Source organism: Physeter macrocephalus, chromosome 17 (assembly GCF_002837175.3).
Source record: "Physeter macrocephalus isolate SW-GA chromosome 17, ASM283717v5, whole genome shotgun sequence".
Classification (NCBI taxonomy): domain Eukaryota; kingdom Metazoa; phylum Chordata; class Mammalia; order Artiodactyla; family Physeteridae; genus Physeter; species Physeter macrocephalus.
This window is the reverse complement of record NC_041230.1, coordinates 54,203,288-54,229,477: the sequence shown is the minus strand read 5'-3', so window position 1 is coordinate 54,229,477 and position 26,190 is coordinate 54,203,288. Positions and strand designations below refer to the sequence as shown.

Here is a 26,190-nt window from a genome sequence, read left to right as displayed (position 1 = left end):
CAGGCCAGCGCAGCCCCGGAGGCAACCAGACTCCAGGCGTGAAAGGCAAACTGCTGTGTGACTGAAGGCGAGGATTTATGGACAATGCGAGGAAAGGTCTCGGCGGAAGGACAGATGCTGCGCTGAAGGGACACAAGGCACAATTTACTGCTCCCTAAACATGTTTTTCATCACATCATTCTTAACTGATGCACCAAACCAGGTCAAATTCTAATCCTGTACAATTCACTTAAACGTTTTAAAATATCTCGCTAAGGTTAAAAACGTCCGCGTAACCTCACAAACATCTCTACCGTATAAAGCGGCCAAGCCAAGAAAGCGCGTGTTGCCAGAGTGAACGCGACACGAACCTCGCGTGCGGCCTTGCCGACCGATGGAACCCTCTGGGGACTGTGCTGTCTACACTCGGCCGACTGGACGTCCGGGTCGGGGGGGCACAAGCCTCACGGAGATGCTGAGGCACCTCGGCATCCGACCATGACGGTCACTCCACCGGACAGGGACCGGGGGAGAAGCGTGACTCGGACATTTTGCCAGTAGGCGGAACCCGTGCTCTCAGCCCAGCTGGAGCTTCACCTCTAACCCGCATGCTCTGCTCCCTGCCGCCCTCAGCCCTCCACCCTGGGTTCGAGGGCCCAGCCCCACAGGGCCTACCTGGGGGTTCGGGGGCCCCTCAACCCTTCATCTGCTCCAACGGACGCAAGCGCAGATCGCGGTACGTGAGGCCCAAGGTGGGCGGCGGGGCCCACGCCGCAGGATGGAGAAGGCCGCCCTCCCGCCGGCAGAGGCTGGCTCGACGCCCCTGCGCTGCTCCCCGCCGTGACCGACCCTCCGGGACAGGGCTCCTCTCCCCACACCTCCCCCGAAAGCCCAGCGGAAAGGCAAGCAAACACAGCTGCCAGGAAGCGACACCCCTCCCCAGGCTGCCGGGGCACCTTGGGCCGCCTCACCAGCAGCAGCAGAGACAACCAGAAGCACGAGTCTGGGAAATCAGAGGTTCTGTTTCAACGCTCAAGTGACAAAGCGTCCCCAGCTTTCCTGACCTGGAGTAAAAGCCCCGAGAAGGACGCTGAAGAAGAGGTTTAACTAAGGTTAAAACTCAGCGCAGCTTTAAAAATTCTGCAATTCTTTGGCTTTTTGGCTCTTTGCCAAAGCAGCTATTTTTATACATTAATACTGCTTTAGGACTTTGATTAAAACCTCACGAGTATGTTCAAGATGACACTTTCAACGAAGAAACTCCACCTTGAACGCCGCGCTCGTCCCAAGGCGCTCCGAGGGCTCAACGGGAAACCCTCGGGGCGTGATGTCCTTTGGTTTCGAGTCCAGCAACGCACACCCTGCGTGACCGTCTGCGGCAGACACGAGGCCCTCGCCGAGGACGCGGGAAGCGCACACGGTGTGCCAGAAGGGAGCGTGCACTCGGCTCTGAGAAGAACATCTATGGTTATCTTGACAGTGACCGAGCTCCATGTTCATAATCCCTAAGTTACGTTTTATAAAAAAGGAAGATCCTCCAGACTCTCTTTCATAATTATTCAGGTTATAAACATCTCTTTAACGGAAACTCTTCACGAGGACGTGAAAATGTCAATCCTCGAATTCACCGGCAATTTCGCTCCATCTTAGAAAGCAAATCACCCCTAGAACACCTCAGCCAGGCGCTTCACTCTGTAGACAGTTCACATCAGGTGAGCTCAATGAGGGTTTCGGGGTCTTTTTCTCAGGACCAGAAAAGAAGGCAGTGGTTGGAGTCTGACGGCTACCAACGGGAAGGAAACCTGCCTTATTCTAGCAGACAGCTGCTGCACAACAGCCCAGGGCCCCGCCGTCCACATGCCCCAGCCCCGTGTGTCCCCGTGTGTCCCCGTGTGTCCCCGGGGCCAACGCTCCCACTCCTGCCACGCTGGGATCCACCGCAGGTGAGCACTTACCTGCCCATCTTGTCCCACGTGGTGTATCTGTAGATTGCCCTGCAAAATGGATGAATAAGGGTGTGACCAAAGACAACAGCTTCAAGATGCACGAGACAGAGGCAGGAACGTCCCCAGGCCATTAGTGAAAACCAGCAAAACCATTCACATCAATTCCGACATGGGTCCCTTGCAGCCATAAAAATCCCCAAATATCGATACTTAAGCTGAGTTTACAGGTGCTATTTTTTCTTACAAAAACAAACAAAACGGACCAGTTAAAAAAACATTGTACCCATCCACCCCTGACCCCCAAATGGCAATGTTTTCTTCCTAACTCTTCACTTTGAAACAATCTCAGACTCACAAGAAGAACCAAAAGTAGTCCAGAGAGGTCCTGCACCCCCTCACCCAGCCTCCCCTTTGGGACACCTGACACATCATGGAGCATTACGGCAACCAGGAAATCAATGGGACGTAATGCAGTTAACCAGACTACAGGCCTACTGAGATCTCACCAGCTGGAAATTCATTTTCATTTGTTTAAAAAAAATAAGAGTTGTTTTAAGTCTGGTAGGCGCTGCTAAATGTCTCTTTACAGATATCCTCATTTTGACAAAATAACTACCTAATTTTTAAGTGAACAAAGTAAGGTTTCATTGTGATAAGAAGACTAATTGCATATTGTACCTTATTACAGAGTAATCATTACACTATCAGCAATTTTTTTCTAATTCAGTGCATTCAATTTCTAATGGAAGCAGAAAAAAAAAAGCCACTGGATTATAGAGAGGAGGGATTCAGTTAAGAAAACTAAAAAAAAAAAAAAGGGCAGAATTGATACTAAAAATTGAAATTCAAGAAGTATTCTAATGAATTTTTAGCAGAAACAACATAAAAGCGGATGTACATTGATCTCTCCTTTTCCAACCCTAACCATTTTCCTTCCTTTCAAGGGCCCCCGGCAAGGTAGGCAGCAAGGTAGGCGTGCTGGTTGACGGGGCGGCCCTCTGTGGGCGTGGCCTCCCCCTCACCTGTGCCTGGAGAAGGGAAGCTCCCCTGCCCCCGAGGGGGCGTCTGCGCTTAGCTTGCTGCCCACTCCCACCTCCACCCCACCGCCAACATGTTGCTCTGTGTGAGCTCACAGACACCCACCCCCAGCCCGCTGGCCCCGCAGGAGGCAGGGGGAAGCCCACTCCTTACCTGCGGTCAGGCCTCCCGGGACCTGCCCCTCCCCCTGCGCCCGCTAGCCTCCCCACCCCCAGTCACCCACCCGGCCGTGCGCCCCACCTTCCCGCGGACACACCCGTCCCGTCATCTGACGACTCACAGGGATATGACAAGCTCGGAGCCGTCCCCTCAGAACCTGTCCGCCTCTGCCCTCTGACTGTGGGGCTGGGGGCTGGGACTGAGAGGTCGGGGGCACTGACGTCACCCACTTGAGGGAAGCAGCCCAGTGCAGCCAGAACACGAGGGGCCAGCAGGCACCGCTAAACAAGTCCCAGGCTTCCCCAGGACTCTCCTGAGATCCGGGGGCCGACAACCCCTGGCGCCAGCAGATGCCCGAGGCCGGAAGCAACCCTGGCCCTCGGGTAATCCAGGGCACGCACTGCTCCCAGGTGGGGACAAGGTGCAGGAAGCCACGCCCCAATCTCCGGGCTGCAGCCCTGCGCCCGGGGCCCGACCCACCGACCTGGCCTTCAGAGGGTCAAGCTGACCTTCACACACAAAGCCCCCTGGGCAGGTACGCGCGTGCAGCCAGGAAGGCCTCCTGCCTCTGTCCTTACCGTGGAGTAACAGTAAAAGGACACCAGTGGGAAGAGACCGGGATGGCGGGACTGCAGGCGGCCGAGGCTGAGTCAGAAAAAGCTGCGCCGAAGGCTCACAGGACCTTCACGGGCCCTCTCGCCAGAGTCCCACCTCCCTCTAGTCCCGCACTGGCCCCATGTGCCAAGAGGAGCCACGGACATGCGAGGCCACAGTCTCAGGGCGGCCCCCTCGTGCTCCTCCCACCCCTGGGGCTGCAGAGGGCACTTCAGCCAGGAGCAAAAGCCTCCGTATAGCAAGTGCTCACAAAGAAGCCCAGATGGGGCCACGGTGCAGCAAGGGCAGGAAGGTGTGGAGGGCAGGCAGGGCCTCGGGTTTGTGCCCCAGGAAGTGGGAAGCAGGCGGTCTCTGCTGGACACCTGTGTCATCTGGGTATGCCCAGTTGTCCACCGCACTGGACAAAGGTCAGAGTGCAGAGGGCCCGTGGACACAGAGCGGGCCCTGGGCTGGCAGCCAGACTCACCTCGCTGTCCTGCGTGATCTGCACCTGCTCCCCTTGAGGCACCTGGGCGATGTGGAGGTGGCCCTGTGGGATCCGCAGAAGAGAAGACACCAAGAAGCATCAGAGGAAACAAGAAACGCTCTCCGAAACGTTTGTTCCTGATTCTCCACTCGCAGTTCAAGAAAAGACAGCCAAGGCCGGAGTGGCCAGTATCACACAGGTATGGTGTGAGCTTACTAAACACCCTCTTGAAGTTCTCCTTTAAGGACGTAACACAGAATACTTTGCAGTAATTCTTAAAGGGGCAATGAGGCCTAGGAAAAATCTGTTAAATCTTTAAATGTTACTAAACAGGCAAATTCAAGAATGTGAAGGACATACAGGAAAAAGGAGAAACCACAATTTTCCAGAAAAATAAACTGACAAGTGTTGTGGTTTTTTTTTTTTTTTTAAATTGTACTATCAACTCAGAGGGACCAGAAACCTTATGGACTTTCAGACAGGGTCCCTGGTGACCTGGGGGTGCTGGAGGCTACACAGCAGCGTGACTAGGAAGGTGGGTGGCAGTTGTACACGTGTCTACACAGAAAACACGTCAGCCAACTCTTTTTAGATCAAAGAAACACATGACTATTTAAACAGCTGAAGTAAATAATAAACGTGGTTCCAAAGTATCAGACTCCAACTAAAATGCATTTATGTTTGTAGATACAGGCAGACAAATAATTCCTGTAAATCTTAACTTAGCTCAGTGAAATGAATATCCATTATCTTATTTAAAATTCTACCTTAATCAAAATGGACCTGAAAATAAACTACTGTTGAATTTTCTATTGCTTTCATTTCACTACATCTATGTAATCCCCATATCACAGTTATCTATTCTGGAATTCTTTCAAAGAACTTCCTCACTAACGAGATTAGCGTAACTGCTTTTGTGACTGTCAGCTAAACAAAGAATTCACTGTTTATAACTGTTCCATCTCCCCTGGAAGAAGAAGAACTCTTTACAGTCCTCCTCAGTGCTCTCAGGAAGCCCTCCCTTTCCAGACAGCGTGCTGAGCGCAGCACCAAACCAAGGCCGCCTGGGTCAGAACCAGGTCTCCAGGAGGCAGCCCCGCAACGAGGCCCACGGCGAGGAGGCTGGGTGACTAAAGCATCCCCAGGATCCCCTGGAAGTTCCTGCCCCGCTCTCCCACGAAGGGTCTGGAGGAAGGTCCACCTGGGCCGGCAGCGCACAAGGGCGACTCGTCACACAATCGAAAGAAACTACACACTGACTAAGGCCCCCAGCTCTCCCCGCTGGCCCCAGAACGAAGTTATTCTTCTCTCAGCAAAGGGTGCCCATGCTTCTGAACTGAGAAAACAGCTCTGATGCATCCTGACGTCTCCCAGGAGGACAGGCAGACGCGCACAGGCAGGGGAGCCGCGAGGGGCCGGCAGAGAGGTCTACGAGATGTAGGAGGCCTACCTTAACTATCTCTACTTGGACCCCATCCCAAGGTGTCAGCGGGATCCATCAGTCCAGGGAAAGCTGGTCGTGGCGCCTCTCCCCCCGGCTTCCCAGCCGAGCCCTCCCCTTCCACTCGCAAAGGCAAACTGGCGAGAAGTACATACTACTTGGACCTGTCCGTCCTCCCCGATCTGGTGGATCTGGACCTGCTGGGCGTTGGCCAGGGCGTAGTGCAGGGCCTGAGGCGGGGGCTGCTGCAGCTCACTGGCGGGCGGCGGCGTGCTCATCATGGTCTCTGTGGGGAGATGCACACGGGCCTGGGGCCGAGCCCACCTCTGCCGCCCTCGCTCCCCAGCCACACCGCCCACGGAGGTGAAGGGAGAGCCTTGCAATGTGCCGCGTCGTGAGCAACAGCTGTCACACAGCGGGGCTTCCCCACCCGTAGTCAGTGTCTAAGGACCCGATGACCCACAGACACACATGGTTCCCACCCGCTACCTAAGCGAAGCTCCTCGGATGTAGTGACAAAAATGGAAAACGAAAAACAGGAACAAAGTGCACACCAAACTCTGTGTCAGACCAGCGCAAGGTAGGTCCGTGGATAATTAAACTAACTTGGGAGGGGAGGGACTTCCCCGGTGGCCCAGTGGTTAAGAATCCGCCTGCCAATGCAGGGGACACGGGTTCGAGCCCTGGCCCGGGAAGATCCCGCATGCCGCGGAGCAACTGAGCCCGTGCGCCACAACTCCTGAGCCTGTGCTCTAGAGCCCAGGAGCCACAGCTACTGAGCCCGTGCGCCACGACCACTGAAGCCCGCGTGCCTAGAGCCCGTGCTCCGCAACAAAGAGAAGCCACCGCGATGAGAAGCCCGCGCACCGCAACAAAGAGTAGCCCCCGCTCGCCACAACTCGAGAAAGCCCACAACTCGAGAAAGCCCGCGCGCGCGCGCGCGCGCAGCAATGAAGACCCAACCCGGCCAAAAGTAAACAAACAAACAAAAAACTAACTTGGGAGAAAAGCTCCATCCACTCAATTAAAGGAACCCTTCCGATAAAAGTTTACCTTCCATGTTTAACCCAGAATGAGATACGTTTGTTTTCATGTGTTGTGTATTACTTTTAACTGTAATACTATCTCAATACGAAGGAGCCCTGGCCCGGGAAGATCCCGCATGCCGCGGAGCAACTGAGCCCGTGCGCCACAACTCCTGAGCCTGTGCTCTAGAGCCCAGGAGCCACAGCTACTGAGCCCGTGCGCCACGACCACTGAAGCCCGCGTGCCTAGAGCCCGTGCTCCGCAACAAAGAGAAGCCACCGCGATGAGAAGCCCGCGCACCGCAACAAAGAGTAGCCCCCGCTCGCCACAACTCGAGAAAGCCCACAACTCGAGAAAGCCCGCGCGCGCGCGCGCGCGCGCGCAGCAATGAAGACCCAACCCGGCCAAAAGTAAACAAACAAACAAAAAACTAACTTGGGAGAAAAGCTCCATCCACTCAATTAAAGGAACCCTTCCGATAAAAGTTTACCTTCCATGTTTAACCCAGAATGAGATACGTTTGTTTTCATGTGTTGTGTATTACTTTTAACTGTAATACTATCTCAATACGAAGAATTTTCTCATACACTTAGAACAGGAGGACTCAGAAAAAAAAAACTTTAATTTTCAATGTATATACATATTTTTGTTCTAAAGAATGGATTACTCAAAAAGACTTCTAAAGATAAAAACATATTACATTAGAATGAAATTCTGTGAGAAGTAGAACGCTGATATGAATGGAAAGAGGAAAAAGATATAAAATGTCTGATTCTTGAAGAAAAGAATTTTCATGCATTTTTTAATAGCTTAATGGTGGGTATCAAATTGAAATGGTATAGATTCCACTGGCTGCCTTTTAAAAAGTTACAGTACGACAGTATTAAGATGTTAATACTTACGAAATTCAAGTCATTGAATTTACCATGTCATCAATAGCTCCCTCTAATTACGCAACATGAAGACCAATTTAAATCTATGTTTTACAATCAATACTGATATCAAAGTGCAGTGCAAAAAGCTGCATCTGTTACTTGCCTGTGGTCAAGAATAATCCAAGAGGTACGGCAAGTGACCCCAGGCAAGGACTCACGCTGAGGGAGGACCACGGCCACCGGCAGTGACACGGAAAGGGCAGCCCCTCAAAGGCCTCGCCCCCACTGGCCGCGCTCCCCCACGTCCAGAGAGACACAGTCAGGAGCTGGTTCTCTGCGACCCTGACGTTCTGGGCCCTACACGGATGCTCCCCGGCGAGAGCTGTGGGGAAAAGCGCTGGGGGCGGAGGTTTACACGGTAAAATGCAGCCACCTCAAACTCAAGCACATATGCAAGTTCGTAAGGTGTGGCCAGACGGCAGGGTGAGATACAGACGTTTTAATAAACTGATATTTTTTAACTCCCTTGAAAACCAGTGATGTTGTGGTCTGTGTTCAAATTGGCAGTACTAACTCAGCTTTAAATAGGCCAGCCTCGGCTCAGAATCTCACTTGTAGCATTTGTCTGCTGATACTTCAAAAGAGAACACGACAACTCCAGCTGGAATTACCACCAATTCCAAATTAACGGAATCTTGGCTAAATTACATGTTCCTGGATTATGTCTGTCACCAGAACAGCCTTAAGGACCAGATTCGCTGGGTCAGGCCACGAGTCCGCAGGAAGAACAAGGACGAAATCCCAGAGGCCCTTTAACCAACCACCCTGTGCTGTATCGAGTTTGGGCCAGGTAGGCAGTACGTTAAAGTAGAAAAATATCCAGTCAACAGAAAGTTACAGAACAACGAACTTCCAAAAGAGTTTGATAAAAGAAGAACATGGTCCGTGTTTCTCTCAAAACTCCCAGGGCTCCAGCGCCTGAGGAGGGGCCGCCCTCTGGCTTCCAGCGGACCGCCGGAGAGCAGTCCAGACCCGTCCCAGAGCCCAGAACTCGCCCCTCGTGCTTCCCAGACACAGCACCTGAGGCAAAGGGGGTGCGACGGTGCCAGCCTCCCTCAAGTGCTCCTTAAAAAGGCGCACCTTGACCCCCGCCCCGAGGCGGTGCCCCCTGCTGCACAACCCAGGCACAGAGACCCGAGTGGGCGGAGGCAGTGAGGTGCCGGGTGGCACCACGGTGTCCGTCCTCCGAGGCCCAGAAGGCAGCTGGCCCATCAGGGCGACACAGAGGGCCCCCTGCTCCTGAGAAAACGCCCATCACTCCGGCCATGGATGGTGCTGCTGGAGCCTGCGGACCTTCCCAAGCCACCGAGGCTGGCCAGAGTCCATTCCGAGCCACACGTCCTGAGGCTCAGCGCCTGCCCGGCCACGGCACCGAAGAGCCCCTCACGGTGGCCATTCGCCACCCGCAAGAGGCCACGGGACCAACAGCAGCACTGAGAGTTGCTCAGACCCACAGCCTGGGGACCTCCCTGGTGGTGCAGCGGTTAAGAACCCGCCTGCCAGCTAAGCCCGCGCGCCACAACTACTGAGCCCGCGCGCCACAACTACTGAGCCCGCGCGCCACAACTACTGAGCCCGCGCGCCACAACTACTGAGCCCGCGCGCCACAACTACTGAGCCCGCGCGCCACAACTACTGAGCCCGCGCGCCACAACTACTGAGCCCGCGCGCCACAACTACTGAGCCCGCGCGCCACAACTACTGAGCCCGCGCGCCACAACTACTGAGCCCGCGCGCCACAACTACTGAGCCCGCGCGCCACAACTACTGAGCCCGCGCGCCACAACTACTGAGCCCGCGCGCCACAACTACTGAGCCCGCGCGCCACAACGAAGAGCAGCCCCCGCTCGCCGCAACTAGAGGAAGCCCGCGCGCAGCAACGAAGACCCAACGCGGCCAGAAAGAAAAAGAAAAAGGAAAAGAAAACAAAACCCACAGCCTCTTAGGAGGAACCGTGACATGTTTATGGACAGAAAAACAGAGGAACTGAAGACACGCGACTACCATTAAACTGAACTGCTGTCGTTCAACTGAAAGAAACGCTAATGACTGGAAGAAGAACAAAACAACAAGTGAGCGAGGGTAGAGACAAAGCATGACATCACCAGCCTGTGATGCAGATCAGACCTGAGGGGCAAAGGCCACCTGAGTCCCCAACCGCAAGGTCAGAAGCGGATGCAAGGTGGCCGGCCCAGCAGCCCAAGCACAGCTCCAGGACCCGGCACCCTCCCGCTCCAACGTGGGCCGGACAGGCTCGGGGCCTCACGCAGGTGCTGGCTGGCACCGCCGAGCCTCAGACCACCGCCCGGAGGCAGGATCTGAACTGACCACGATCCCGAGGGGCCCGCCTGCAAGTCGGCTCGTCCCGTGTCCCGGGCACCTCCAGAGGTGGGCACGCGGGTTCCACAGCGCACCTCGTCTGACGGGGACAGGCACTGAGCGCGGCCGCGCGGGCCAGGCGGCCCCGGGGTAAGACGGCAGGTCCCCGGCCACGCTGAAACCTGCATCCCTGGAGCCACCGCCCCCACGCCTACCCTCGTAGGACCACAGAGCCAGTCCGGTTCGGCAAGGAGCCACCCCCAGCGGGGCCCCAACCGCTCCCTAAGTTCCCAGGACAGAATCCCGGGGGTGACAGCAAGGCCGGACTCCGCACCGAGAGACTCTGCATTGCAGGCTCCGCACAGAAGCTCTGCTCGGGGCGTGACCTGTCTGGCCCACGAGTCGGCCACCCCCAGCTTGCATGATTCACATGGCAAGTGAAGGCCAAGTATCTGATAACCACCGAGGAAAACCGCTTCCTGAGGTCTGGCCCAGGAAGCTTCATAACGCTGCGAGGACTCCAGGTGACCTGCTTTGTCACCGCAGCGTTTCCAGAACGAGAGTTCCGCCCACTCCGCCCGCCCCTGAATCCCGGTCCGACCCCGGTCAGGGCTCAGGTCCTGAGCGCCACTGCCAAGGGCGCGTCCGCGGGAGTTAAAAAACCATTCCTGTCACAACGTTTTAAGACGTCTTCAGTGACGAGCGATGCTGGTCTCCTTGTCGCTCCTGGTGAACTTTCCCAGCTGTCCTTTCGACGCCTGAAAAGAAAGCCTAAGAGCCTCCCGTCATCCTGAGGCTGAGTCCTCACCGCGGCAGTAACGACGCGACTTGGGCCTCACCCCAGCCTTCCGCTGCAGACGCCACGCAGACGGCGACGGTGACGGCGAGCCAGCGACGTGCTGGCCCGCCGGGCAGAGGGAGAGGCGCTCGGGGCGGCGTCCAGGTGCCCCTGGCCCGGCACCTGCTGCTGAGCCCAGGATGCCCGCCCAGGCGGCTGCCACGGGGGCCTCTCGGGGGCCGGCCGAGGCTCCCCGCCTCTCACAGGCACGTGCGGGCACCGAGCCACGCTTCTCGCTCTGACCGCCCCCGGGCCACCCGCCTGGGCCGCCCCGCGTCGTACCTGAGGCGCCGTACGAGGACGAGGACGGGGTTCTCCGGGAGAAGCTCTTGACGGCCAGGCTCTGGCCTCGCTGTTTTCGCCGCCAGGCCGTCCGACATTTGGAGTCGATGCTCTGTTTGATTCGATACCAGTCGGATTCCGTGATTCCAAATTTATAGAAGAGGTGACCTGTAAGAACACACCCGAGGGGACGCTCTGTGAGCTCCGCGCGCGGCACCAACAGGAGGCGCGACGGGCGAGAGCCGCCTCAGGCCTGCCTGTCGTGTGCGTGTGCGGCGATCGCTTTGCATTTATTCAGCTCGAACCTATCTGACGCGATCCACCCCCACCAGATGGAGTCGGGCAACAAGCTGGAGGTGAGGGTTCCCGCAGCAGCCCGGATGCGCCGCGCTCCAACTGTCCACCTGCTTTCACGCACGGCCTCTCGGGTCCTGAGGCCGAGACGGAACGCCGGCTCGTTCCCCCTTGCCCATGCCCGCCTGGCTGCCCCCTTCCCTCCGCTCAAGTCTGGGCTCCAGCGTGAGCTCAGTAATCCTCCCCTCAACCAGCCCGCTTCACCCGAGTCCTCCCACCGGCACCCCCGTCCCGGCGCTCTAACACTTCAGAGAACGTAGATACTGATGGCGTTTACTCCGCTTCCCCCACAAACACGGGGGTCTTTGCTCTCCTCGTCCACGCCTGCCGAGAACCCAGAATGCCCAGGCGCACGACAGACGCTTACACGTTTGTTGCCTAAACGCTGCTTCCAACTCATCTGAAGACTTTCTTCCACTGCTGCTTGAGTCTGAGGCCTACACAACTTCCCTTGCCCCTCCATCTGCCTCCCTCCGTCAGAATGAAACTCCCTAAGGGCGGACAGTCCACTCCCTGGGGCCCCCGCCGCACGCCCAGCCCCCAGCCCGGCCCAGCCGAGCGGGCGTCACCAACACTGGACCGCTGGCACCCTCACTGTCCGCCCCTGCGTCACCGGCGAGCTCTCAGGGCGGGATGTGGGCATCTGAGACCCCTTACCAGCAAGGAGGAAACCAGGTGGCAGATGGAGACCCCTCCCTGCCAGCCCGCCCAGCTCTCACTGGCCCACTTCACCTCTTCCTCGTGCTGAATCAACAGGGAGTAACGGTCAGGAACACGGGAACCACAAGAAATGCTTTTCAACAGGATGATCTCCTTTCTACCTGGTCATGAAGCTTCGCTGATTAATGGGAAAATAAACGGATGAAATTCAGAAATTTAATCATAAAAAGATTCAGCTGGAAAACTTGCTGTTTGGGCTACTAAGAGCACCCAGTTTGGAGCATCTGCTGAGAGATCATTCGATGCCCAATCCCTAAACTCTGCTCTGTGGAGAGCACAGACCCCAGGAATCATCAAAACAAAGGAAGTCTGTTTGCTTAACTACCGTATCAAGTTTCTTTTGTCTTGGAAAGACACTTAACTTTTCGGTGAACATAGCCTAAGGCATTTTGGACTCCAAACACAAAGACAACCAAAATGTGTCACCTTGATAAAAAGAAATTGGGTTAAGGAGGGGCAGGGTTTACAGGATCAGAGAGAAGATCAGCTGCAAGGTAGTCTCAGCCCCACTTTGTCCTCCTGCAGAAAAGGAAGCACATAAAGGAGGTGGCACCTCTTTGCTGCTTTTCAGGTCATCTCTAAACTAACTGGAGTCATCGCAATATTTACTGAGAGACGGCTCCATGCCTGGTACGGCTCTAGATGCAGGGCGGGGCTCACAAAGTTCCAGCCAGTTACCCACATGAGTGACCAGAGAACCCAACTACCAACTGTAGTTACCACAGAACTCAAATACCGACTGAGCCCAACTATGAGAACAAGAACCGTACAGTCACAAGGGGACCCGACCACTAACTACAGCTGTACAGTCACAGGAGGCGCCAACGACCCACTACAGCTACAGAGGAGCCCGAATACAGGCAAAGAAGTGGCGACCACACATGCCCAACCACCTCATTAGGTACCTGCTCCAATACAGAAGGACGCCCTGCAGACCACCCTCAGATCCCCTCATGCTTTCCCACGCAAGGAAAACAACTTCCAAACACCTTCCGAATGCCTCTAGGGATTAATGAGATCATGCAAAATTCCAAAGCTTGTTAGTAGTAGAAGAGAATATATACAACACACACGTGGGCACACAAGCATAAGAAATGAGCGGAAACATTAATACTTAAGTTCAACTTTGTAAAAACCAATCTGCCAGTTCAAAACCTGGCTTGCATCCTTCGAAGAAAAAACGTACATTCGTAGAGTTCTGCATTAGCCATTTAAAAATCCTTCTACGACATCTTATTACATAGTTCCTTCCAACAGTGACTCAAGACTCCAGCTCGATGGCAAATGCCCCCGTGAAGGCTGCCAGGAAACACTAAGGAAGGAGCCAGCAGCACCGATGCCGCCCCCACGAGAGCGGTGGTGCAGGAGGGCACAGGGCGCTCGGCCCCGCCCCGGGAGCCTCACGGGCGCCTCCTCTGACTTTGTTAAAGACGTTCTTCAACTTTTCTGCCAGCCCTGAGCAACCTCAGCTGAGTCAAAGGAGGAGAAACCTCTTACAATGAGCGATAAAAAGATTACTTTGAATTAACTGGTATTTCACACTTGTTGAAGCATTTTATCTCAAGTCATTTGATGCTCCTAAGAAAACCTCGTGAAAGAAGAACGTCAGTCTCCTCACCTCAGCTCCAAACCGAGTTATCAGTGAGGAGTGAGAACCAGCCTTAAAGTTCGGGCCTCCGGTGCCCACCCAAGTGGAGAAGACTCGGCCACAGAAAGCCCAGCAGCGCCCCCCTCTGCCCGGACAGCAGCGGGCGCCCGGCCGGGACGCTCGGGAGCCCGGGGAGGAGGTGGCGGCACCCCCCTGGCGGCCTGGACACAGTCTCATCCGCAGACGGGCCGCGTAGCCCCCCAGCAGCCCGGGGAGACTAAGCAGCGGACAGGCCCTGCGCTGCTGCCCAGTGCTGCCCGGGCGCCCCCCGAGGATCTGAGCGGGGTCCCGTCCCTGCTGACCACCTCCCCCTTTCCAGGACGCCCATCGCTGACACCGGTGGTTCCCGGCTCTCACGTGAGATGCACCGCAGGAAGGACAGACAAGAAAAAAGGCGTGGGGCTTGCAACCCTGTGTCCTCGGGGAGGGGCGTGGGGTGGCGTGGGGCTTATCGGTCACAACGGAAAGAAAACCAGGGCACTGCTAACATAGCCTCGAGCTCCAGGGAGAGGGAAGCAGAAACCTGAGCGCTGGCAACTGACTTCTTCACGTGACGGTCTCAGCTCCCGTGTGGGCACCGCGGAGTCCAGCGTCCCGGCCACAGAGCCAGGCTGGCCCCCCTCTCCCCACACAGGGGAGCCCCAGGCGCTGGGCACAGCACCATGAGTGACGCCGCTCCTCGGTGATGAGGAGAGCCCGGTGGCCGCGGTCGGCCGCTCCAAGGTGACTGTGAGCCAGGGCGCCCGCTCGCGTCCGTTCTCACAGGCTCCGTCCCGCCACCAGCCCACACTGACCACGCCTTCCTCCCAGCTCCCAGAGACACATGCTGGGCCCCCCGAGGATCTGAGCGGGGTCCCGTCCCTGCTGACCACCTCCCCCCTTTCCAGGACGCCCATCGCTGACACCGGTGGTTCCCGGCTCTCACGTGAGATGCACCGCAGGAAGGACAGACAAGAAAAAAGGCGTGGGGCTTGCAACCCTGTGTCCTCGGGGAGGGGCGTGGGGTGGCGTGGGGCTTATCGGTCACAACGGAAGGAAAACCAGGGCACTGCTAACATAGCCTCGAGCTCCAGGGAGAGGGAAGCAGAAACCTGAGCGCTGGCAACTGACTTCTTCACGTGACGGTCTCAGCTCCCGTGTGGGCACCTCGGAGTCCAGCGTCCCGGCCACAGAGCCAGGCTGGCCCCCCTCTCCCCACACAGGGGAGCCCCAGGCGCTGGGCACAGCACCATGAGTGACGCCGCTCCTCGGTGATGAGGAGAGCCCGGTGGCCGCGGTCGGCCGCTCCAAGGTGACTGTGAGCCAGGGCGCCCGCTCGCGTCCGTTCTCACAGGCTCCGTCCCGCCACCAGCCCACACTGACCACGCCTTCCTCCCAGCTCCCAGAGACACATGCTGGGCCCAGAGGAGCCTGACCACCCAGGTTCCAAAGAACCCAGGCCCTGCGTACTGTGCTGAAGTGTCCCCCAAAATTCACGTCCGTTCCAGGACCTGGGAACGTGACCTCCCTTGGACACAGGGTCTCTGCAGACGTGATTAATTAAGTGCAGATGCAGTCACACTGGAGTACAGTGTGCTCTAAGTGCAGGATGACTGACGCCCTCAGGAGGACAGGAGACACACAGACACACCCAGGAGCAGACGGCCACGTGACGACGCACGCGGAGACTGGAGTTACGCCGGTACAGCCCACAAAGGCCACAAGCTGTGGGCCTCTGCCAGAGGCAAGGCAGACTCATCCGTAGCCCTCCGAAGCAGCGTGGCCCTGCCGGTGCCGTGGTCTCAGCCTCACGGCCCCAGACCCGGACAGGGCACCGTGCTGTCGGCGGAGCTCAGTACGGCAGCCCCGGGCCACTCGGGCAGCCCGCCGCACGCGAGCGAAGCCCCGGCAGCGACACTATCTCTGCCCCGGGGGGACTGACCCGACGACCCGACGACGACGACAGTTCTCCGTGGACACGTGACACCTCGGTCTGTGCCCAAGCTGCTGGGGGGCGCGTGGGATCTCACCACGTCGGCGCCCCCCTCACAGACGTCTTCAAGGACCTGTCGACGCTGGGGAGCGCGTCCACCTCATCGCTGGTCTCATCAGATCAGCCAGGCGTGTCCCGCAGCCTAAGCAGACGCCTATGTGACCCACCAGTAAAAACCCTAAGAACTAAGGCTATAACGTTCTCCATTCGAGGGGGGAAAAAGGCAACAGCTACATTCTTAGGTCCCATGCCTCATGAAAGCGTGGCCAATTTTTTTTAAGTTATAATAATGATCTACTTTTGCACAGAGCACACAAACTACACAGCTGCTTATCCAAATTTCTGGGAGGCCCGTCAACCCTTGGGAACCCTGAAGAAGGTGGCATCCCGCACGACTTCTCTCTCCCTCAGTGACCCTGTTCCCTCGCTAGAAGAAGTGCCTGTGTGTTTCAAAATGCTGACTTTTTTCCCTTAAAAAAGAAAGGGAGGAAAATACTTCCGACAATCAGAAAAGAGAAATATAAGTCCTGTCTTGTCCACAGTGAGGTGGGTGTGGCTGGTGGTGGCAAGTGTACATTCTCTGGGTCAGGAATTCCTCTATTTTAAGGACAACCACAGGCCTCCCCTGCCTGAAAAAGAAACTGTAGGGACTTCCCTGGTGGTCCAGTGGTTAAGACTCCACGCGTCCAACGCAGAAGGCACGGGTTCGATCACTGGCTGGGGACCTAAGATCCCACATGCTGCATGACGAGACCAAAAAATTAGAAAAAAAAGAAAAAAGAAAAAACTGTAAGCTAAATGTACAGGGCAATTTGGGCTGCTTACACACAGCAGCTGTCCACACGGCTCCCAGCCAGCCCCCAGACACCCCCGACCGTTCTCCCAGGCACAGGAGCCTCCGAGAGAACACAGGCAGGCCGGTCTCGCACCAGAACACTCTCCGGCCCACAGCTGGCTCCACTGTAAGCAAGACCACCCCGCTTGTAACTCAGAAGCTCGGGGCAGTAAACCTACCACCCGCTGCCTAGAGAACAGGTGACCCCTGCAACACGCAGCAGCCATGGCGGCCCCCAGGTGACCCTCAGGCCGAGCCTGACATTCCGGCTCATGTTTCCAGAAGCCCTGGCATCAGCCGGCGCGCTGTGAGGGTCCCGGCTGGCACGGTGCTCTACAGCAGGGGCGCTGCCTGCCATGAAAGCAACATTCTTTTGGAACACGGTCGCGCCGATCCGTCCGCATTGTGAGAACGGCTGCTTTCAGAGCCAGGTAGGCACGACGCAGGCCTCACAAAGCCTAGAACACGACGGCAAAGCCCTCACGCACCTGTCCGTTGGCCCGGGCTCTGCCCACCGTGCCCGGCTTCTTCCCCCCCGAGGGCTCAACCCCAGTGCGTCCCATGGGTGGGTTCTCAGGAGCCACCCCACCTGATTCCCAGGCTCCGAGACACACACGGGGACTCGGAGTGGCCGGGGCCATGAGCTGGGGACCAGGAGGACGAGCCCCCTGGGGCGAGGCAGTGACCGGCCACCCTGCTGAGTACCTGGTCAGGAAAACCCGCAGCCAGGCCGCACCCCAGCTCCCACCAAGGTCGGCGTGCAGACACGGGAAAGACAACTCCGCCCTGTGCGTGAAGGCTCCTGGAGAGCTCCTCTCCCTGCTTCTCACCATCCCTCACCCGAAGGCCCGGGGATCGCCATCAGAGCTCTGTGTGAGGAATGAGGTCCCCCAGGCAGGATGGCACCCCTTCTCTATTGTGAGATAGTGAACTCTGGGTAATTTGTTTTCCATTCCGTTTTGCTAACTTAGATTTAAATTTCACGCCAGCCACGGCGGCTCTCCAGCACCAGGTTTTTCAGACGTGACCACCTAACCCTTCTGAAGAAAGCCTCCTTGCTTCTTTCGTGTCTTTATCGTAAGCCGAGTCGAACACCTTCTGGGTCGGGCAGGCTCTCGGGTGAGATCGGGCCAGTGGGTGCTGACGAGAAGGAAGCGGGCACACCGCACCCCTTCCAGATGTCATCCAGACGATGCCGTCACGACAGACTCCAGCCTGCGCCACCCTCACAGCCACGCGGGGGATCCAGATCAGTATGACGAGGTCCCCGGCCACCGCCAGCGAGGGCAGCCCAGAACCCCAGCCCTCTGGGACAGGGACGAGGCGGGTGGCCTGCCTGCGCCCCTGGGAAGCCCGGGAGAGGCCGCTGTCAGCGGAGGGTAGGGAAGGCTCGGCTCTACCCCTCCTCCGTCCTCGAGGGCGGCCCCAGGTCAGGGGAGGCCAGGGTCTGCGAGGCCCCCACTCCCCGGGGTCTTTGCCGCGGGGCCAGGCCCTGGGCAGCCCTTCCTAAAGGAAACGTTCGATCCACAAACTCCTCTCCCGGCTCCGTGACCAGATCTGACCCAGAGCCCCCGCCCCCTGATGGCACGGGTCCCGCCCCGCCGCGCCCACCCCCAGCGGAGCCCTCCCACAACCCGGACGGGACGGGGGTGGCGGCGGGCGCGGGAGGCCGCACTTACAGCGGATGCCGTAGATGGTCAGGGGGTCGAGCTGCTTCTTGCCGTGCTTGCCTTGGCCCGAGAGGTTGGAGACGGCCTGCACCTCGCGGTGGAAGAGGTAGTCCAGCAGCGTGAGCGCCATCTTCTCGGCGGTGCGGCAGCTGGTGCTGATATGCAGCATGTCGGAGGGGATGATGGCGCAGCGCACCCGCATCTCGGGGTTGTTCTCGTCCCCCAGCCACGTGCCGTTGGGGTAGTCCTCTGCAAGAGAGGGGTCTCGGTGAGCTCCGGCGACGCCCCCGCTCGCTCCGCCTCCAGGACAGGCGCGGGGCCCACAGACAGCAGGAGGGCGGCCGGCACTCCGCGGGCCCGGGAGGAGAGGCGGGACACCCCCGTCTGCGAGCCCACCGGCACCCTGCCAGCTCCGTCTGGGATGAGGGACGACCTGGGAGGCACACGGGGGGCACCGGGCCCCCCGGCTACACCCTGAGCAAGTGCGCCGGCGCCCCCCACCCAGCCTCCCTCTCTGCCACGGCCTCCCAGGAGTTGCAGGATCGACCACGTGTGTGAAAGGGCCTGACGGCTGTCTAACTAACATCAGCTTGAAAAAGCCTTATCCTTTGGCAAAAGGAAACTCCACTCACGGCCACAAATCATGAGAACTCTTGACTCTGTCTGGACACCTGGCCGCTTTCCAAAAGCTCCCTTCTGATCCTAAAGCGGAGGCGAGTGAAGGTGTGAGAGGCGGCCCCTGAAAGCACCAGCGCTGGGGCGGCGATAAGGGGGAGAGCTACAACCTGTAAGAGAGACCCAGCTTCCTGCCGAGGCCGGCGGGCCTTTAAGTCGTGTCCCAGCCGGGGGCGTCGCTGTTTCAAGATTTCTCACGCGATTTATTCTGAAATGTCCTGATGTTTACATTCTGGCCTCTATGTGCAAAGAAGGCCCCACCGAGGGCAGCCAGCCCCGCCTGGCTCTGCCGCAGGCCTGGAACAGAGCACGAGGCCCAGAGGCCAGCCGGTCTGTGACTCGCACCCCCAGCCCTGCCACGCCACAGGCAGCCGTCCCCGGCTGGGCTCCTGAATCCCACGACGTCCTCCGACGCCAGGCGAGGCTCTGCAACCCCAGCAGGACGACGCCGGCAGGATGACCGCGTCACCGCTGGGCTGGGGCGGCCGCTGGAAGGGCCGGGGAGGCTGAGCTCCTGACTTTAGCTAAGGACCGAGAACAAATCACAGATCTGATCTCTGGAACTCGGAATAAGAGACAAGTCAGAGGAACCATTTCTCAGGAACACGGGTGGTTCAGAAGCCAAGAGGTAGAGCTACGAGCACAGGCTCGGATGCGTGCAGGTGTCTCGCCGGCAGCCACCCGTTCCGTTTACCTGCCTACAGGAAAGCTAGTGGACACGTGACCTAAACGTGGATGGGAAGCGACTTCTAGAGGCGCCGCCTCGCAGTCCCCTGGAATGTCAAGAAGGCCCCGGCTCCTGGGGAGTTTATTAGTTTACCTACAGGTCCTGGGCAACTCTATGCCGGGCACTGGGTCTAGTGCTCAGGATCGGAACCCTCAGCGAATGTAGAATCACAGGCTTAATTACACCAAACAGAGGGCAAGGACCACCCTCCCTCCACCTCCACCTGCGGCCATCAAGCCACGAAGCAAGTAGAGGGAGGGACAAGGAGGGGGGTGGGAGGGGCGGGGAGGGGCGGGCCGCTGCGGGAGGGGTGCCGCGCATCGGGCACAAGGACAGTGGGCTGCGGGCTCCACCCCATCCGCCACGGGGCCAGAGAGCGCTTTTCTCAGGAACGAGTATCATGAATTCTGCAAGGCCGGCTCCCACATTTAGATGATATCTTTAAAGCAAAGTAGACGCTGGGCAGGAGCTCAGCATCATTTTCCAAACCGCGAGTCAAAGTGACGCTGAGCGTGCGTGGAGGCGGCGGATGGCCGTTCCGTCCAAGAGGGAGGCCCGTTCGGCTTCTCCACCACTGACTCCAAGTGAGAGCCAGCTTCCCCGGGGGGCCGCCCGCACACACGCCCCCTCCTCGGCTCCCCAGCCCCGGAAGCATCCTCTTCGCCAGAGCCCTCGCACATGCACCACGACAGAACCAGAGGCTGCAGGGCTGGGGGTTGGGGGGCAGGGACAGAGTCCTGCCAGCCCCCAGCAAGGGGGCCTCGGCTCTCTGGCCGGGGCAAGGAGCGCCCCACCTGTCCAAGCCCCAGACCTGGCCCTACTGCTCCAACAGCGATGCGCCAGAGAAAGGGCCACCCTCCTTGCAGACGCCACCCCGGACAGCCTCAGCCTCCCAGCTCCGGCGACAACCGAGAAAGGCGGGGCCACGCCACGCCGTCCCACGCACACAGCGGGGCGCACATATGGGCAAAGGCAGACACTGTCAAACTGACCCAGGAGAAAGGAACGAAAAAGCGACCTCGTCCATTAAACTTAATTCTTAGGAAGGCAAAACACCACGTTAAACGAATGAAAACGTTCACAAAGGAAAGCCAAGCCTCATTTTTACGTAAAGAACGATCATCCTCAGACTGATCAGAAACTCCCCAGCCTTCACGGATGATCTCTGCGAGCCGTGCTGCAGACGAGAACACGCAAAGGGCCGGACGGGCTCCGCGAGGAAGCGACCGGCGGGCCACCGTGAGCGGGAGGGGGGCGTGGCCACCGGGACGGGCTCTGCAGGCCCGCGAGCGCTGTTGCCTCGCCCAGCTCCCTGCTGACACGTGGCCACGGATGAACGCCCAGCCCCAGAGCTGGCAGACGGGCCTCCAGGAGTATTATTACCAGGACGTTCTGGAGGAGGACAGATGGCATTTTAAATTCCTACAGAAGTTATTATTTCAGCGAACACTGCTCCCCCCCCAAAAAATGAATTAGTCTAAAAATTAACTATTTTCCCTCCCTATCACTCCAGAAAATAATGGCTTAAACATCTCTGGCAACATAGGGAATTGCGCAGAAAGTCTCTTTCGAACACCTCAAAACTGTGGAAGGCATTTTATAACCTGTCTACAACCTAACTTCCTTAACGCCGTGAGTGTCAGGCGTGTGGTCATCTGACCAGCAAGAAGCCCGAGCTAGGCGGACAAGAAACACAGCCTGCAGCAAGTCCGACCAACACAGCCACTGCCGTGGAACAGGGGACCCCTCCGGGGGCAGGGAGGACCAGGGCGGCACGGTCACTGTGGAGGCACTCCCGGGAGACGGCAGCACCTCCACGCCCCCCGGCCCAGACGCTCGCTCGGGCCACACCTGCTGACTCGGCCCCAAGTCACCTCTGCCCAGCCTGGGCCCAGCTTCCCACCAGTGACAAGGAATCATGTCTTTTAAATGTAAAACAAGACGGAGCATCTGCCCACATAAATATTTGAGAAATTTGAGAAATTCGCCTTTTGACAATTCAGAAAGGATGTATTTATTTTACTAAAATAGCTTGGTCCAGTTTTGGCATCTGAAACAATAGATTCTAGTGGCTTTATTTAAAAACTACCAGTTGGGTTATAAGAAAAATAAACTTGCTTTCTATTCCAATCATTTAAATCTTAATTAAATTAACTGACATTTCTAAAAAACCTATTCAAAGAAAAACCTTCAGCAGTAGCTTGACCTTTCTTACCAAACAGTTCAGAATACAAATACTTCTTCTGAGGGTCTATTTTAGTTCTAGGAAAATGAAACGAACAGGAGAAAGCCCCAAGGTGAAAAGGATGCCCACAGTCTCAGGGTCGCCAACTTGACAAAGAGAAAAAGCAGCTACCTGTGTCACGCCTGCCCTGCTCCCCACCCGCTGACACGCACGCATACATACATGTGTATATACGTGCACGCACACACACGCACGGGCACACGTCCCGAGGTAGGTGATGCACGCACCAGCACGTCCACTGACACCAGGGAGCCTTGGTTCCGAGCCACTCGGCCGGGCCCGGGTCTAGGCGTGGGCGTCCCTCTCTCCCAAGTATGGAGCTAATCGCGAGGGGCAAAGACAAGACAGTACCTACTGCGCGCCTCCTACGTGCCAGGACTTCACGCGCCTTACCGCAACTCAGGGACTCCGAGAAAACGCCACCCAAGGCGTCACCACTCCTCCAAAGCAAGGGGCAAACTGCGAGTCCTCCGACAGCAGCCTGCCTGCCCTGCACACATCTCGCCAGCACCCCAAATGCCACCCCGGAAGCAAGCCCAGCCCAGCACCCGGGCTCTCTCCAAAGACGCCGGTGTTCGGTCCAGGGGGCCCCCGAAGCCTCTAAGTCCCGTGCGGGCAGCTGTGAGGGAGGGAAGGGCCCCCAGGATGGGCCGCCCGGACACTTGCTGCCTCGGCTCCCGGACGCCCCCGGCGCCGGTCCCCCTCGGCCGTCACGCACAACAGGCTCGGTCTCTGCAGCCACGAGAGGGGACCACCAGGGAGGCGTTTCAGTCTCCACCCAAGGGATGGTGACGACGCAGGCTCTGGGGTGAACGGGGTGTCCACGCAGGGCCCAGGGGGTCACAGGAGGCCAGGTCCTCGAGGCCGGCTCCAGCACCTCCGGGCCAGCCTCAGAGGACACCTCGTGCCCACGAGCAGGGCTCAGGCTGCGTTTCCATCGGGCTTTTATAAAGGCTGCCCAAGCTGGTTACGAATTTCTCCACGTGAGGTGCGGGCTGGGGGTGGGGGGGGACCAAGTGGCCCCGGGAAGGGGCTCAAGGAGGTTTTCCAGAACAGGCCCTGTGGGCCGCCTCCCAGCATGGATCACACTCTGTCCTTAGAAGCTGTCGCCTGTTTCTGAGCCCTTCTGAATTAAGGTGTTTACACCCCGACCGCGAGCCTCGCTCAAGGGCGATGCCTGCAGCGAATCGGAAACACTCCGACCGACCACAGAACCTGACAGTCTGCCTGCCTGGCCTTAGACACAGGAAACTATGTGCCTGTAGCCCAAGCACCTCTGCTTCTTTGCGACTGACGTGACATCTTTAAGCGATGGACAGATTGACAGTTTGGGGTTTTTAAAACGGGAATTCGAAAGCGTTAGGTCACATACAGGATAACGCTGTAGGGAAAGGGAAAACACAAACGTCTCTGGCACTGCAGCCAATTCCGTCCCCAAGGCTGGGCCCATCCCACAGAACCGCGCGGCCACACCTCGGCCGGAGCCCAGCCTCTTCCGGGGGATCCCGCCTGCTGAGCACAGTCCTCGTGAGCTCAACTGTGACGACAGAGAGCGTCCAAGGACGCTTGGCAGAAAGAGCGGAGCGCCGGGCAGAGACCGGGTGTCCCTGTGCTGGGTCCCACACGCCGGCCCGAGACTCGGCAAGGGATGCTGGGATGCCGCCCCCAGCCGCTCTTCTCTGATCTGGCGTCAGTGACCATTCACTACGTGGTCCTGCACAAAGACCCACTGACGTTGTTACACTAATCCTCTTTCTTAATCCTGCTCTCGTCAGCAGCCAACTTATGACGGCTGCTAAAATGCGTTTTCGTGGTACCAAATACACAAAGAATTTATGCAGGGACTTCCCTGGCGGTCCAGTCGTTAAGACTTTGCCTTCCGATGCAGGGGGTGCAGGTACGATCTCTGGTCGGGGAGCTGAGATCCCACACGCCTCGCAGCCAAAAAGCCAAAACATGAAACAAAACCAGTATCGTAACAAATTCAATAAAGACTTTAAAAATGGTCCACATCAAAACAAATCTTTAAAAAAAAAAAGAATTTGTGTTAAGAAAAGTTCGTGTAAAATAAATCATGTGAACAACTTCTCAAGAAATGTTTCTGGCTAAGTTTCCTCCTCAGCACACGTACAGCTGCAGTTTCGTGAACGCAGCAATTTGTACTGACCTTGTTTCGTAGCCCACAGCCCAGCAACACCCCGGAGAAGGTGCCCCGGGGTCCCCCTGCTGTGCCTGACAACGCTGCCGAATCACCTGCTCCTCCCAGACTTTATCTCCCTGCCCTGCCCCCCAGCCCGGCACATCACAGATATGTGCGTATAAATCATTTCACTGACTCGGGGCTTTGCAACATAGACGAGGCCGATTTCTGACAATAATTCAATTATAACACAAGTACCTCCCTATTAAAGGCAAGTACCAAACATTTTACATGCAGGATTAGTCAAGTTCTGTAAGAATTATCAAATGCATAAACAGCAGGAATTTAAACTCTTCATGAAGGATCTAACTAAATCCCTTCATTAATGAACAGATCCCATTTTTGGTACATTTTGGCTAATTTGTTTCTCTGACTCAGTTCACCAGCTTAATCTTTGAACGATGAATCCCACACACGTTCAGTACTTACCAAAGATCGGGCTGAACGAAGGCCTTGTGCCGGGGAAGAGAAGGGCAAGAGCTAAGAAACAAGGCCGCGGCTCACTGCTCCCCGCGGACAGCGTTTCTCTGATCCAAATGGAGTTGGTGCCGTGACAGCCAGAACTGCCGATTAACGCACGGGTAAATCCCCTGGCACCTCTGCAGTACAATAAAGATCTGCTAGGGGACGGCACGCCAACGCATGCAGACAATGCGGAATTCTTAAGAAATAGCCATTCGGAAACTCTGTGGTTCTCTGCGATCAGGCACGGAAATACTTTTATGAGAAGAGAAGAACATCTGTCTATGTGCAGCCCTGGGCTCTTATCAGGAAATAAGATGACTCCACCTAAGGCCGAGCCTCCAGCCCTTCAGCGCCTACATCTTATCCCCATTTCTCTGATAGGAACTAGCTGACTGGACGCTCCCCGTTCGAGCAAGCTATTCTGGTCCCGGGAGGACGCGGGAGGGAAGCAGCAAATCCGACTCTCGGCGCATCATAAATGTCACAGGATGTTGGCCACGTGACGCCACTACGGGCCCGTGCGAGACGTTCGCAGATTAGCTCTTTTGCCCACATTGACGTGCACACACCGGCGGTCTCTGCTCCATCTTCCCAAACCCCGTGCCAACCGAGGTAGCTCAACCTGACGTTCTCAGGACGTAGAACTGCGGGGGGGGCGGGGGGGGGCACCTTCCCGAGGACGGTGGCAGCAAGCTTGCACTCAGACACACAGAAAACCTGTACTTTTTCCCTACAGATCTTAATACTAATAAGCTCAAATGCTGATCCCTTTTTGTAAGCTCACATTAGAGTCAGTCTGCAGTCCCCCCTGAGATATATGTCACATTCATCAGATCCCATTAGGGAATACAAACTTAAACGATGACATTTTTTGTTTTTATGATAACCCCAGACTCCCCCCGAATTATCCAATGTCATGCTTCAGAGCTGAGGCCGTTTAAACCAAACAAATGAGGCCTAAAGTACACAGCCAGACCTACAGGAGTATCTGCCCAGAATCCACATGGGAAAAGAAGAAGAACGATGAGCTCTCTCTGCGATTGCTGCAGATGTAAATTTCATTCGCTCTCCACTAAGATGAGGTCAGGAGCATCCCTCGTTTCCCCAAGTCTAATGAGTAAAGAGACTAGCTGCCCTGACCCAGCAATTCCACTCCCAGGTATCAGCCCAGGAAAAACGAAAACATACACAAAAACCTACACACAAACGTTCAGAGCAGCACTGTTTGTGACAGTCAGAAAGTGGGAACAACGCCAGCGTCCATCGATGGGTGACGGATAAACAAAGTGTGGCCTATCTACACATTTAGATGGGCCGTCATCCGGCCGTAAAGACGAACGAAGGACTGGTGCACGTACAACGGGAGGGCACCACGTGCTTCCACTCGTATGAAACATCCACACCAGGCAACCCCACAGACAGGAAGCAGATCAGAGGTGGCAGGGCTGGAGGCTGGAGCGCAGGGGTACTGCTGTGGGGTCTCCCTGGGGTGGTAAAAACACCCTGCAATTAGATGGGGGTGATGCGCACGCTCTGTGAATGGACTTAAAGCCCACCGGGGGCTTCCCTGGTGGCGCAGCGGTTCGGAGTCCGCCTGCTGATGCAGGGGACGCGGGTTCGTGCCCCGGTCCGGGA

General features: G+C 57.1%; 1 protein-coding gene across 6 annotated transcripts in view; it reads right to left on the bottom strand.

Moving 5' to 3' along the window:
* The window catches only part of BANP (BTG3 associated nuclear protein), a 124,696-nt gene that overhangs the window by 43,261 nt on the left and 55,245 nt on the right, over positions 1–26,190 (bottom strand). For all 6 annotated transcript variants that reach the window (XM_055078980.1, XM_028477874.2, XM_028477870.2 and 3 more), the window contains 5 exons: positions 18,253–18,492; positions 11,045–11,212; positions 5,800–5,930; positions 4,204–4,266; positions 1,935–1,973 (listed from right to left, as the gene is read on the bottom strand). In XM_055078980.1, the coding sequence (XP_054934955.1) occupies positions 1,935–1,973; positions 4,204–4,266; positions 5,800–5,930; positions 11,045–11,212; positions 18,253–18,492 (641 nt within the window). The remainder of the gene's footprint in view (positions 1–1,934; positions 1,974–4,203; positions 4,267–5,799; positions 5,931–11,044; positions 11,213–18,252; positions 18,493–26,190) is intronic.